Raw genomic sequence first — 14,983 nt, forward strand, 5'->3', positions numbered from 1 at the left:
TAGAGACATTGCTAGTTTTAAAAGAGTATCCACTAGATTCTGTTTTGGGACAAGGAGGGAATAGTCTGGGTTCTTTTGGGTTCCAGTATGCAAAAATATCTACTCCTGATACTCATAGGCTGGAAGAAAGGTGGTGATTTGAAGTCCTTCTGCATCATCTACCGAAGATGATTTTCAGTCTAACACAGCGGCACTGGAATTTAAAGAAACCCAGCAAAACAGCCATCATTTTTCTCTGGTGATCAATTTATTTGTTTGTATTCATATATAACACAAAGTACATGCAGTCATAAGAGAAAGATCAGCAGAAAAATGATTACAATTCTGATACTACTCAACATTGTCATTACTTCCATTTAATGCATATCTCATACAGGCTGCTTTGGAAAAAGTTTTTTATTTATTGAAGACAGCTATAAAGTGGTGATTGAAAGAGCCCAGTGCCCCAACAAGACTGGAAACATCCACATACTTTTGGTTAACCAGGAAATAATAAAATGTCAGAAAACATCCTTCTCTATTTTAAACCTTCACTAAAATTCTGTAGTGCAACAGCCAAAGTAACTCAAAAATTCAGAAGCTGACTATGTGCTTGCAACATTGAGCTTGCTTTTTAAGTTACACTACTCATTAGCACTGCTCTGGGAACAACTGAAAAGCTCCCCACCTCCTCCCACGTTATACCACTGTTTATTTCTGCTTATTGACGTGGTTGGGTTTTGCTGGCATCTGCAGGCAGGTAGCTTGAAGCTGTGGGGTGAGCTACAACAAACGAGCCCAGCGACCTCATTTGACTGCATCTAAAATACCACATAGCTACAGTTTCTACAGTTTCAGGAAGGTCTTCCTGATGCTTGATGTTTGGCCACATGGCTCTTGCACCACCACCCAGCTTCTGAGAGCCCAAAGGGATTGCAGAAGTGAGCTGAGGGAAGGGTGGTGTTCCACCGTGGTGGATGAGTAACTTCCACCAGTCTTGTCTTCTGCTTCTCGAAACAGAACATGAACTTCATTAAACGCTTAATTTGGACATTGAACTTAAGGCTTAAAATCCTGAAGTAAGTCAGCTGTAGTTCAGATGGAATTAACTTTCCAGTGCTAGCATTAGAAATGAAATTGATGTTGAAAGGAAAAATCTGGTACAGGTTTCTGCTGTCCTTCTCCCTGCCCTCCTCCTTTGCACCTCCTGCTCCCCAGGCTCTGCTCCTCTCCTCACACCTTTTCCCACTGCTGACTGCAGGCATTTGCCCACGCTGACCTGGAGCCCCCAGCCAAGGAGCCCCTGTGTCACAGCAAGGGGAGTGCAGAGTGTGGGAGGGTACGGGCATCCCCCGTACTGCTGGAACAGAAAAAGCTGTCTCTCTAGCAGTGCCAGGAAAACAGAACCAAGTAGATTAATGAGAAAGAAAAGTATTGTTCTGAAATAAACATACAGCCTTTGAATTTTTCAAGAATGCACTTTAAATTCAGGTTTATTTCTTAACTTAGTCCAGCTGTTGGCCCTAAGAAGCAGGTACTGTTTCTGCCAGCAGCACTCAGGCTGGTGCAGCAGTGCATTCTGCAGCCTGCAAACACAGGCATTGTTGGCACTGGTAGAGAAGGCACCCTGCCGTTGGTTTCCTTCAGCTGCCACCTGAGCTGAGCTCTTTGCTTGTTTTCTTCCTGCTGTGTTTTCTAGATAAGCTCCTGTGGCACTCAGTTCCCCTCAATTCTTTACATTTTAAACAAAGCAGATATGAGGAAGTTGTGCTCCTCCATCAAACAGCCTGCTAAGTGGGCCTTAGTATTGGGCAACTGATTGCCCCGAAGAACTCAGAGCTAATGGAGACGTGATGCCCCCAAATAAAACCAGAATAATTTAATTAGAGAGAACGCTGCTTTCCATCTGCTGTTAATCAGTGTTGACACCTGAGATTCCTTTTGTGTTCAACCCTCATTAGGCCCCATGAGACCTGCTGGCACCACGTTCTTCCCACTGGTTTCTGCTCACATGGCATTCATGCACTCAGCTGTCCTGTGTGCAGCAGAAATCAACTGTAGCCTAGGTTGTACAGTCATCCATCGGTAACTTATTTGGGCTGAGGTCTGAAGAAAGGTGCTTTGGTTCTTTAAAACACCAGGTTGAGTTGCTTTTTTGTATATATATATATATATATATATATGTATGTGTGTATATATACACACACACAGCTTTCATGGAAATCTTGAAGAAGAAAGCCTTTTTCTTTGCTTCACGAATGAGAAGAATTAGTGACTTGCAATTTTTGCTCGAGCATCACCACTAAAAGCACTTCCTGCAGCCCTTAATTCCTGTGTGTGCCGCTCAGTCTTTGCTTTGTACCCTGCTGTCTGCAGACTTGTCCCCAGCTCCTGCAAGGTGCACCAAGGAGCTTCAGAAGAACTACGAGTAGTGTGGTTTCCTTCTGACTTCCCTCTGTGCCCAGGCTAAAGCCACATATGAGAACTACTGTGATTCAGAATGTCTTGTTCCCACTCTTGCGACCTCAAGGTGCTCACAGAAGGTACAGCAGGCCTCTCCCAGGATCTGTCCTGTTTCTTTTATCAGCTACGGAGGGGATGGAGCTGCTGCAGGGCGGACAGGGTCCCTGCTGCCTCTTTTTCCCAAAGAACTTTCCATGAAAAGTGTGGGACCATGCTCCTCTCTTTATCATGCAACAGGCATAGACCCTCAGGCCCAGTTAAGTAGTGGCTGTCAGCAGTTACACGTAGGCTGAATTGGCTCTTTGGGGAGTACCTGTCCTGACGAAGATCTGCTTGCCTCTTGGGGGGCTGAACCCATTTCCACTCAAACCACAGTTACAAGCTGGAGCGACGCAGTGGGAGCATGCTTCAGACTTTACTCTTCCTACCTTGGGGTCAGCCTCACTACAAGTAACCACCACCCACAGCCCCACTCAGCCGGCAGCCCCACTCTCCAGCCCATCTCCCCCCGAGCACAGGAGGGTAGGGAAGCGGAGGGGCGGTAGCTTTTTCCCTGTTCCCCCACTCCGGGCAGAAGGCGGCCGCCCCGGGGAGCCCCTGGAGCCGGGGGCAACGGCAGGGCCGGGCCCGTACCTCGGCCGTGAGCTGGCCGGGAAGGGTGAGGCTCTGGAAGAGGCTCCAGTTCGGGCAGCCACAGGTAGGCGGCGGCCTCTTTTTCTCTTCCCAGGTTCGCGGAGGCTTCCCCCCCCCCTCTCTCTCCTCCTCTCGCTCCGGCTCTCGCTTTCCGGGTTGGGAGTTCGGTGCGCTCACAAAAGTGCCTGCAGCGGCGCGGGGTTCCCCAGGTGGGGCTGCTCCGGGCTTTTCTCTCCCCTCCTCCTTCTCTTCCTCTCCTCCCTTTCTCCCTGGCCGCTTTCCCTCCTTTGTGGCCTCATCCAGAGCGCTCAGCCCCCCTCCCACGCTTCCTCCTCTCCGCTCCGGGGACAGAAACCCGGGCTTTTTCCTGTCTCCCGGCCGCAGGGCAGCGCAGCGGGCTATCCCCGTGCCGGCGGCCGCTCCGCTCCCTCTCGTCCACCCACATGGGTGTCGCGCGGGGCCCCCCCTCCGCTCGGCGGGCAGCGGCGGCTCTCCCCGAGCCCCAGTCCCGGCCCCGGCGCGCGTAGCGCGGCGCCCTCCCGCTCTGATTCATTTGTTGTTGTTGTGCTCCCTCCCTCTCTCCTCTCCTCTCCCTCTCCCTCCTCTTTCTGAACTTTCGTCGCCGCGGCCGCTTGGCGGGCGAAGACTTTCCGCGCCGGGGACGCCCAGCTTCTCTCCCTCCAGCCCGCCGTCCCCGGTCGCGATGCCGTTCCCCCTGCGGACCCTGGAGCCTCTGAAGCTGTGCAGGTTGGAGGAAGGCGACGGCGCGGAGCGGGGCGGCCCGGCGCCGGGGGACCACGCCGGAGCGGCCGAAGGGGGCGGCGGGCGGCGGCGCGGCGCGGTGCCGCAGTTCGGGGCGCTGGAACAGGTCAGCTCGTACGCGCTGGTATCGCTGCTTATGCAGCTCTCCGACCTGTCCCGCTGCGCCGGAGACATCTTCGGAGGGATCCTGAGCGAGGCGGACACGCTGTGCCACCGCAACGCCCGGCTCCAGCGCCGCCTGGGAGCCCTCGAAGCTCTGCTCGCACGCCTGGACCACCGCAAAGTGAAGATCCGTGAGTGACTGCGGGGAGCGGGCGGGTGCGCGGGGTTCGGGCTCAGCCGGGCTCCTGACAGCGCGGCCACCGCTTAGCTCTGCTGGGTGTGTGCGGGCACAGCTCGGTAAATGGAAACCTGGGTGCAGTTTCCAGCTACTTCTGTAGTTCTCCTGAGCTCGTCTCTTGATGAGGAGGGTCTACTGCGTGCAGGCACATCCCACGTCTGCATGTGCAGCTTCTTACATAGCATAGGTCCAGGGCTGATGGGCTGGAGAGGTGTTTCTTAGATTCTCGTATGAACCTGATGCTGGCCCTTAGAAGTGAGGGGCTGTGTGACTGCACAGAGTTATAGAAAAACGGTGTCTTTTCGCAGTTCAGTCTGGCTTTGGAAAAGGATCATGTGAAAATGGTATGTGCTCCGTGTGGTTTCAGTGGTGTGTGTCCCTGACCCTGCAGAAGTGCAAGATGGCTCTCAGCATCAGCATGGCATTCTCAGTGTGTTGGAAGCGGTCATAAATCCTAAGAACTGAGTTCCAGCAACAGCAGAAGATCCCCAGGGTGTAAGCCTTGGTGAGACTGGTGCTCTGAGACCATCAATTGGCCCCACTGAAATGAGGGTTGGAAGCCTGCTTTGCACATGGTGTCCTTGTGAACAAATTTGGTCATAAACTCCTTTTACAGATAAAGTTCAAAGAGTGTGGACTCTGTAACTCACCTGTTGCACTGCAGTTATTCCTTCTGCTGTTCCTTGTGCTGTACTTCAGCTGATTCCCTCTTTCTTCCAGAGGAGGAAGCTCCCGTTGCTCTTAACAGAAGGCTATTTCTGTGATTTGTGACCTTTAAGTGACGGTTCTGTGATAACATTTGACTTTTTGGAGCTTTGTAGCTGTCTGATAAACTTCAGGTGCTTTTCTTCCTCACCGAGACAGGGATGTTTTCCTCTGACAGTGTTGTTATGTTGGCATGGTATGGTGCATACAGACATAAAGTGAGGAGGGTGTTTCCTACTGGGGATGCCTGCAGCAGGATGCTGCATTACATCAGTGCCTAGATAAATATATTCAGCTTTATTTCTCTGCTGCAAACAGGGAGCGTATTGCTAAGCACTGTGCAACCTATCCATAGGGAAGGGTGAGATGAGGCACCGTGCAAACCCTGACATTTTGTATGTGTCAGATGTTTGGTTGTTGTATTCTCTCTTGGTCATCAGTTTGCACAAGCCATTTATTTGCTACTTATATTTTTTTATTATAACTCAGTTCTTTGAGCTAAGCCTGTTATTGCTTTTAATTTGATGGTCATTGCACCCAAGCTGGGTGCAGTTCCTGTTAGGCTTTCCCCATTTGGTTTAAATTCTTCATTAGGGAGTGTCTCTGCTGTCAAATTTAATGTTGCTACTTTAGCAGTTGTGTTGCTGCTAGCATTTACTTTGCAAAGAAATCATTATTTCTCAACGGCTTTAATAAATGAGATATTTCTAACCTTGTTAAAGTTGTGTGAAATGCAGGCTTCTCATAAAGGACACGTATCAGTCACGAGGAATTGATCCGTAGGCTAACCATGTTGACATAGAGTTGCACGTAAAGACCTGTCCATTCTCTTGTTACAAGCTTTATTCATATTGCAGTCTGGCAATATGGATATCAGTGAAAGACTCTTCACCAGAGGGCGGTGGGCATGGAACAGACTGCCCAGGACAGTGGTCATGGCCCCAAGTGCTGGAGTTCAAGGAGCGTTTGGACAGGGCTGTCGGACATAGGATTTGGATTTTGGGTAGTGCCGTGTGGAGCCAGGGGTTGGATGTGGTGATCCCTGTGGGTCCCTTCCAGCTCAATGTACTCGATGATGTTGTGATTCTGGCCACGGAGATGGAGTGGGATGAACAGCTGTAGTGAGCATTGCGAACTCCTCTGTAATGGAAGCTGTCACAAGTTGTCTGCAAATGTAACCCTGTTGCTGGCTTTAAATGTAAATATCTCAAAAATGGTGAGAAAAGTGAAGTTATGTGGGCTTTGTTTGGAAACAGTGGCAGGGGTTGGTTTTTAAATTATTTTTTTACACTTACATATGTGAAGACACAGAAACTTCATGGAGGAAGCTGCTGGAGTAGGACTGTAAGAGGGCCAAGGGTTATAATGCAAAATAAACTACATTCACTTTTAACAGGCTCTTGCTCATAAATGTTTTCTTGTGCAGACTAAAATATTATCTACTGTACCTCTTGTGGCATACAGGCCGCTGAAACATGATGTTGTGTCAGATGATTTAAGTATCCCAGTCTGGCTTTTTACTGAAATGAGGGGATAGGAGATTGTACACCTGCTTTTTAGATCATGGGCAATTTCCACTTGAAAAAATGGTTTGTGTTCTCTTTGTGGGGCCCAGGCAATAATTTCCTCTTAAAGCTGAAGTTCCTGGGGTGGTCCCAGCATGATTTCTTTATGGCAAGGACCAGAGGACAAGCAAACTTCACATATGGATCCCAATCATTCCTTAGGAAGTAGCTGTGGGCTGGCAGCTAGTGTAAGTTACTCTCTGTGTGTTCCTGATGTTTGGGAAAGTACATACTTTGACAACACGAGGGGTTTTTGTGTGTATTATCATAATTCCATTTCAAAACAGAGCTTCCATGCAGTGTCCTGCAGTAGCACGGGTCTGTGAGTGCTCACCATGGAACCATGATGTGCACATGACGCAGGGGGAGTGGGCATGACAAATCTTTGTCTTCAGTGAGTCACTCTGTACACTCATGAACGCTACCCGTGTGTCTGGCTGCACAGTACATGTGTGTAGGATCCACGTGCTCCTCAGTGCTGCTATCGGATGGATGGTACCGGGCATTAGGCCAGTAGTTGTCGACTATGTCTTGAACCATCTCTGCTGATTCTCTTCTGTTACTTGCTCTTTGGTATACTTTAGTGAAAGCATTGAAGTCTTCACTCTGCCCCATGCAGAAAAACATAATTTTGATACATCATATGATTTACAGTAGCATTGATAAAATTCTCTGTTGCAGTAGGTGCTACATATTTGTAGCCCTCACGAGGTGAAAACTTCCTCAAGAGTAGCTGGGTTTCTGTAGTGCACATCAACTGGGAGGCCATTTTCCAAGTGTTCTATACTGGTGTACCGACTGTGTGTAGGTAGCAGTTTCACCTGTGCTTTGGGATACTGAAGGCAGCTTTCAACTGTGTGTGATGTCAGTGATGATTGCTTTTTCCGAGGTTCACCACTGGCAATGGGATGCACTGGGATCGTTCATCTCTCCCTGGTTGGGTTTGGCTGTCCTAACCCTTATATTCATGATGGCTGAGATATCTATGTTTATGATCCGTGACTTAGAGACTGATGCTTGACTCTTTTACTTTGATTTGAGGATATTTTTAAGGCCATTTGGTAAAATGACTTCCTGACACTTATTTGAGCTTTGCATGATGAGCTGGATGTTGTGCCATCAGAAGGAAAGTCAAAATATGAGACATGTGCCTGTGGGGCTGATGACTGGTTTATAACTCAGGGCAGCGGGAGGCACTGAGGACTCAAGGTGGCTCATGACATTTCAGTGCTGTGTGCAGCCTGCAGAATTAATGAGATTCAGTAGATTTTTGACACTCTTTCATCAGGTTTTCATTAAGTTTGTGTACATTGTTGTTGTGCGTGGTACTTTGTTACATGTTTCCAGCACGCAACCGCAGCAACATGGTTTGCACCATAGAGCTTGCCTAGCAGCTTTGTGTTTTCTAGGCACTGTGCGTCTTTATCTGTGACCTCACATTAAGTGATGTTGTTTTCCTTACTTTCCATTCCTAAATGTCAGGGTGGGTGAGGACAAGTGCCTCTTTGAAGTGATCAGAGCTTGTTAAAAGGTGTGTGATGGCAGCAGAGAAACCTGGCATGAATTACAAGGTCAGCTCTTGGGAAATGTTGTGAGGCCTTCAACAGCCATTGTTTTTATAGTGAATAAAGAAGGACATTTTTCCATTACTATTCATCCTCCATCATCAGATTATGCAAAAATTAATATTGCCGCTGTTTTCTGTGAGTCTTAATGGTTGGGCAGACTGGAAGGCTGTTCTTCTGTTGTCTGTGCTATTTATTTCAGTCTTTCTGGAGAGATGTTTTGGGAGATATGCTCGGAGGTTAACCTAATGACAGCTTCTGGTTCAGCTCCTCCAGTTAGTAGGGCAGGGTTTGGTCAGTTTTGCCTCCTCTTCTAATAAGAAGAAACTGATCCTGTGGGAGGGAGGAAATGCTCCCTCCTAATTAGCGCCGTTTTATATCTTTCAGCCTTTGGTTTTAAAGGCACAGCTTGCTCATTTGATGTTCATGAAGAATGTGCGTACAGATATCTGTTTTTTCAAGTTTAACACATTAATGAAAGAGAGCAGGGAAGTTGGGAAGGGTGGCTTTCCATTTGTCTGCATGATGTAAGGACAACCCAGTTTACGCTTCATCTCCTGCTATTTTGTTTAGTAAGTATTTTCCACTCTTTGTGTGTAAGGCAGTCCTGGAGCACGTTTCCTGCTTTAGCTGAACAGGAAGCTTTATTCAGCTTATTCCTAGGGAAACCCCTCCTCCATCCCTTGCCTTAAAAGTGAGCGCTATTCAGGATGGGATCTGCAGCAGGCAGGACATGATCTGGCTGCAGACTTGCTGGGCTTCCCGTAGCATTTGGTATAAGGAGAGTGGGTACAAGACATCCATCAGCTCAGTATAGCAAAAAGAGACTTTGAGAGAACACAACCACACACACACACAGAGGAAATATAGAGGATTAAAAAAAAAAAGCAAACCCCATAGTGTGTGCTGTTGAGGATGCTTTAGCAAAAGAGCCTCCTTTTCAACAAAATTCTGTTCTAACAATATATTGTTCAGATTTTTCACATGACCATGCGCTGTGGTATTCTCTCTGTTGCTGCACGATAGGAAGGTTCAGCAACAAAGTTCATTCCATGAGGAGCAGTGAATTGCTAAGTTCTTGAAAGGAAGAAATCTTCTCTTTTACCCCATTGTAATTATTTAGATTGCTGCTTAGAGGCAATATAACTCTTGCTTTATTTAGCTAGTGCAAGACTAATTATCTGTGGAAATTCAACCCGATCCAAAGGAGATTTCATTTGAAATAAGCAGGAAGAAAGCCTGTTAGGGACAGATTTCCCATGGGGACAGTGGGCCAAGTCGCTGTCCTGCAGAGTGGCAAAGCTCCAGTTGAATTCAGTCTGATGAGGATTTGGCTTGCTGTTTTGAAAACAGTTGACGCTCCTTGGCTGAAATCTAGAGCGGCTTTGTGCGTTGCTCAGAACCTTTTATACAACACCTATGGACATTTATTTCCGTAGATCTTATGATTGACTGGATCATTCAGGAAAGCAGTGTTTAGGAGAGGTAGTTAATGAATTCAACGTTCTTGCGTTTGGTTGTTTTTTATTGGAATCTATTTTGAACATTCCTAGATATTTTAGGATATAATAAAATGTCCTCAGAAGTTTCTCTTCTTATTAACATTGGCACAGTCTCAGTTTGGTTCAGGGAGAGCTAGTAATCTTGGTCTTGTGGGTTTCTCTCCTAAGCTGCTAATATGAAGTTCCTGCAGAAGAGGCTTTTTTTTTTTTTTTTTTTTTTTTTTTTTTTTTTTTTTTTTATTAACCTATTAACAAACATAAAACAACACAGTGGAAGCCACTGAAATTCCTCAAAACCTCTGCCTTGGAACTCAATCTGACCTCTAACTGGTGGAATTCAAGTGAGGTTTCCAAGGGGGATGAAGAGCAGACGATGCCACATAAAGCGTTTTGTGCTGGCTGCCATCAGCCATGCGATGCTGTACCCGGCATGTCTAAGGCCATGCTCACTGCAGTACCTCTCAGCTGTTGCCATGTTTCTGGGTGACGGAGAGAAAGTTTTCCGTTCTTCCTTTTCCGTTCTTCCTTTTCCGTTCTTCCTTTTCCGTTCTTCCTTTTCCGTTCTTCCTTTTCCGTTCTTCCTTTTCCGTTCTTCCTTTTCCGTTCTTCCTTTTCCGTTCTTCCTTTTCCGTTCTTCCTTTTCCGTTCTTCCTTTTCCGTTCTTCCTTTTCCGTTCTTCCTTTTCCGTTCTTCCTTTTCCGTTCTTCCTTTTCCGTTCTTCCTTTTCCGTTCTTCCTTTTCCGTTCTTCCTTTTCCTTTCCTTTCTTCCTTTTCCTTTTCCTTTTCCTTTCCCCCCCCCCACCCTACATGTTCAAGTCAGTGATACTGGAATAAAGACCTGTGTATTGGTTGGAACTCAGTCAGTGCTGAGAGTTTTGTGAAGCTTGCCCTGTACCTTAGCTAATGACAGCAGTTGAAGCATACAGAGAAATGGTCTAGATACTGTAATGATCAGCCTGCGTTTGCTCCTGGAGAACTCCTTTTTGCACAAGTTTGAAATGAGGTTGTCCTCTGTGGTCTGACAGACCAGGGTTGTCGTCTATTCTTGTGATAGGCAATGATGAAGCCATCATGTGTTACTTGGCCCCCTGAATTCCTGTTTTTTCCTAAACTGCCTTGACAGCTGCCTCTGAAGAGCTGGTATTAGCCCAGTGCAAGCATGAAGGCAGATTGAGAAATAGGAGGAATTTAAAAACGCACATCGAGGGCTTGGCAATTATGCAAAGTCCCAGTTTCTTCTGTAGTCATAAACTAGTTATCAGAAGAGAAGATCAAAGCTGTCCACCCTAAGAGTTAATGAGATCAATTAAACATGTTAATTAAATGTTGTTCTCGGCGTTAGGCTTGATGTGAAACCTGCTGATTGGATGGTAGTGCAAGAGAGCCTGGGTGACATGCCAGTTAAGAGACTGGAAAAAATGTCTTTGTACCTGTGGGTTAAGCACAGATTAATGTGGGAGGACTTGGCAAGTTGTTTGTATTTATATTGTGCTGTGTTTTAGTAGGGCAGGGCTTCTTCTAGCTTTGGGCTGTCATGGTTTTTTTTTTTTCCTTTGTCATTTCTGAGTTACAGTGCTTTATGTTAGGCTTTATTTATTTATTTATTGGTCTCTTGTCCTTTAATCAGTGGAGTATGTATGAGTCTTTTTTGCTCTTTGAGAATTAGGAGTACTTAGAATATGAGCATTTAAGGTCCTGCTTAATGTGGTTTAGCTTGCATCACCTCTCCATCTCGAAGCAGGGTAGTTAGGCCAGCAGAGAGTCGGCATATAATTACTTTGCCATAGCTCCTCAGGATAATTTCCCTAATAAAGCCACTGGTCCACACGCTTTTGTTGTAGGTTAAGGCCTGTTTTTTTAAATATATTTTTATTTTTATTTTCCATCCTTTTTTTTCATAGTAGGCCAAGCTTCCCACCCCATGCGCATACTGTGCTGAGCTGCCCCTCCATTTCCAGTGCTCATCCTGCCTACTGTAAGCATGGACAGGCTGTGATGACCTCTGCTCTTTGCTGCCCATGTTGTTCCCTATCCCCAGCTGCATCTCTTCATCCCAACATACAATATTCTGCATGTCTGCTAGCTGGCAGTTTGAGAGGAAGGAATTGAGGGATTGGAATATGGTGATAGATGGGGTGATGTTTGGTGGAGCCATTTCATATCTCTCAGCGTTCACCCCAGTGTAAGGCTTTTTGTGCTTAAATGACATTTTAATGTTTCAGCGTGTTTAATTTCCCTAACCTATGCGTGAGCAGCAGGCCTGCTTTAGTCTGGAATTTAGTATCTTGACAACCAGTTAAGTTACTTGATTGGATATTTCTTGTACTGTAATCAGGCTTCAGTTTAACTAAGTACATTCTGATTCATCTAAGATTGTAATTTCTTAAATTGACTTAGCTCCCACATTTCAGACATTAGGACTATAACAGATGCCTCCTGAAGTAAACTGGAACTATGTTTGTTCACTGTAGTTGTAAATTTTGGCCGCTTAATTTTTCTACCAGCAATAAGTAATAATGTAAGTTATAATGGAAAAAATATGAAGTAGGGATTCCAAGCATATTGAATAATAGTAACAACATTTCTTATTTTTTATTGTTTAAAATTTCTTTTTTTTTTTTTTTTTTTTTCCTGGATAAATTGCCAAGTTGAAAATGAAAACAAGAGGCTTCTCCAGAGTATTGTACATGGTAATAATGTGTTGTACGTGAATATTCTTTCTTCTAATTCTTCCTTTTTTTTTTTTTTTTTTTTTTTTTTCTCTTTCTTTCCTAATCAAAATGCTGGCTACAGAAGAGCTCTCATCAACTTCTATGTACTGGGATAAATATTGTCGTGCATTGGCTTACTTCATATATTATTCTGGGTTGGCTGTCATATTGATAAGCTTTCCCAGCAGTTTTGGATTGAGTAAGAAAGCAAGAGCAGCCTTTCTCCTGGCAAAAAGACATTTGTATTCTGCTTTCTACTTTGGCTTTTGGCGACAGATGGAGTTCTGGTATGGGATACTCAGCAGGACTTGAGATTTGCAGGTTATCTCTAGTGGCACCTTTTATTCTTGTATGGAAGGAAAGAGCTTCCAAGTGAATGGTGTTGGCTTTTCCTTCCTATTCAATATGTAGTTGGAGCTAAGTAACTGAATCTGCTTGAACGACTTGAAAATGGCTTGAAAAACCAACTGATGTTTGGCTAATGTGGAATCTTTAAATGTTAAAAATCAAATCTCAAAATGTTGTTAGCCATGTGCTCCTTTAACAGGCTTTAAAAACGTCAAATAAGAAAAAAGGAAGCCAACTACCAAGAAATGGGAATAAGCTCTTACGAAGTATAAGTAGAATATTCAATTTCATTAGCTGTGGCAATTGATTTTCAGTTTAGAAGAAATATAAGGCAAGCCAAACTTGATTGATTACGCAGCAAGATCTGCCTTTTCCCATCGTCCTTTTATTCTTGCAAATAAAATAATTTTTTCTAATTTTTTTCTCCTTGTCATTCATATACCGTAGACACTGACAATGTTACTTAGTAGAAATCCAAGAATCTGCATTTCCGGAAATAATGCAAGATTGACTTTTATGTTAATGTATGTGCAAACAGTAACACAATGAAGTACAAGTGCTGCTCTGAAAGTAATGCCTCCTATTTTATTATATTGGCCCAGAACATCAGAGGTGGATGGTGGTGGTATGGCAGTAGAGGCTGAACCTTCCCAACAAAATTCTGTTACATGTTGTTGCTGTGTGACAGAGGGCAGTCTGACAGAATGGCAACCGGCATGGAAGTGCCAGTTACATGCCAGTATGAAGCAAAGGGGTGTCGACAAATTCCTTCATGCAGGAACAATGGCACCCACTGACATTTATTGACACCTGCTGAACGTTGATGGAGTCCATCCACTGGATGTAGCTCAGTGAGGTGGTGAATGGTGTGTTTCAGCAGTGGGTCATCTCACTGGTGCAGATTTTTACGAGTATGTCATGCAGGCTCTTGTTCATCACTGGTGAACGCATGTGGCTAATGATGTTGAAAAAGAGTGTTTTGTAGCTGAGAATTTGGTTTATCAAGTAGTGTTATTATGCTCTTTGTATCTGTTGTAGTTTCCATGGAAACAAACAGGAGGCATTTGTTTTGGAGAGTCCTACCTATATGGTTGTGCTCTATTTGATACTATTTTGATTGGTACTATTGGAAAGATTCTATGTAGTATACATCTGCTGGGAACTTTGCATTTGAAATATGAGAAAGCTCTTGCTAAACTCGCTTGCCCTGGAGGTGTGAGGTATGCTGCTGCGGCTCTGCCTCCGTGCTCACCAAAATCCCCCCTGGCATTGTGTAGGGTTTACCTTGTCACAGGGAGGCATGCGCCAGCCAGCGGTGCTTAAAGTAAATAGATGATTGCAGCTGATTTTGAAATTGTAGTCACAGTTATGATTATATAATGATTGTAATACATACTGTGCAGGGTAGTAATTGATAATCAACAGCCAGAGAAAGTAGGATCTGAAAAGATGAGGTAGGTTTCTTGCCTGCCTTGTCCTGGTGGCAGGCTGTGGTGAGACAGGGCTTAGCTCAGCAGGAAGCCCCACGAGAGGAGGATGGGTGCTCTGCTCATCCCGAGGGGTGGTGAAGCCATAGCCTTGGCCTCCTTATGATGGCAGATTTCCTTAAAATGTTAAAAAGAGCTTATGTAGTACAGCCGCAGCACAGATTTAGCTGTGAGCACAGTGCTCATTGCCCCGGGAAAGTCGAGTCTTAACACATACAAAGCAAACTAGAAGATGGCATTTTAGTTGTGCAGTTTGGAAAGATTTGTGTTGAAGAAAACAACGTTTTGTGATAGTTATGGGCCTTCTTGAAGTCTAGAGGAGGAGCAGGTAATTAGAAATCCACTGAGTGTCAGCCTTAGGTGAGTACCACAAACACATGAAGCTCTAGGTATTTCTTTAGTTTGTCACATTACAAAAGCCTCTGTTTGTTCTGAATCTGTTACAGAGACACTGCATTTGCTTGATGGAAATGAAGACCAAAGCCATCCGTAGTACTTGTTATCTTGCTTGCTCCCTCTCACTGCTGGGCCTGGCTCCAATTCTGCAGTTTGCAGTGTCCCCTCTGTAGAGCATGGTGTATGGGATGGGAGAGAGTGTGCTTTGAGACACGTTGTTCTGGCTCCGCTGCTCCAAGAGAGCATGTTCTCCTCTCCCTTCCCTTTTCCCAACACACACAATACAGTACATTTTTCTTACTAGCCATTTTGTTACTGTTAGTAACCTTGCTGGTGAGAGAGCTGTGAAACAGTCTGGAAAGAGATACAGCTTCTCAATAGCAGGATGAAGAGTACATAGTTCAGCTTTCCACATAATGTGCTACAGGTTAACACATCAAATACTTAGATAATTGAAATACATTATGCAGTACGACTGGTAGAAAAAGGAGTTAGATCACAATGGTAAAAAGCATTTCTTCATTTGA

General features: G+C 45.2%; 1 protein-coding gene across 1 annotated transcript in view; it reads left to right on the forward strand.

Moving 5' to 3' along the window:
• Window positions 1–3,778: 3,778 nt before the first annotated feature.
• NHSL1 (NHS like 1) overlaps window positions 3,779–14,983 on the forward strand; it is a gene marked incomplete at both ends in the record, with an annotated part of 162,663 nt that continues 151,458 nt past the window's right edge. The window contains one exon of the mRNA XM_079550104.1: window positions 3,779–4,130. Coding sequence (XP_079406230.1) covers window positions 3,779–4,130 — 352 coding nt within the window. The remainder of the gene's footprint in view (window positions 4,131–14,983) is intronic.

This window comes from Tetrao urogallus (genome assembly GCF_951394365.1).
Source record: "Tetrao urogallus genome assembly, chromosome: 2".
Classification (NCBI taxonomy): Eukaryota; Metazoa; Chordata; class Aves; order Galliformes; family Phasianidae; genus Tetrao; species Tetrao urogallus.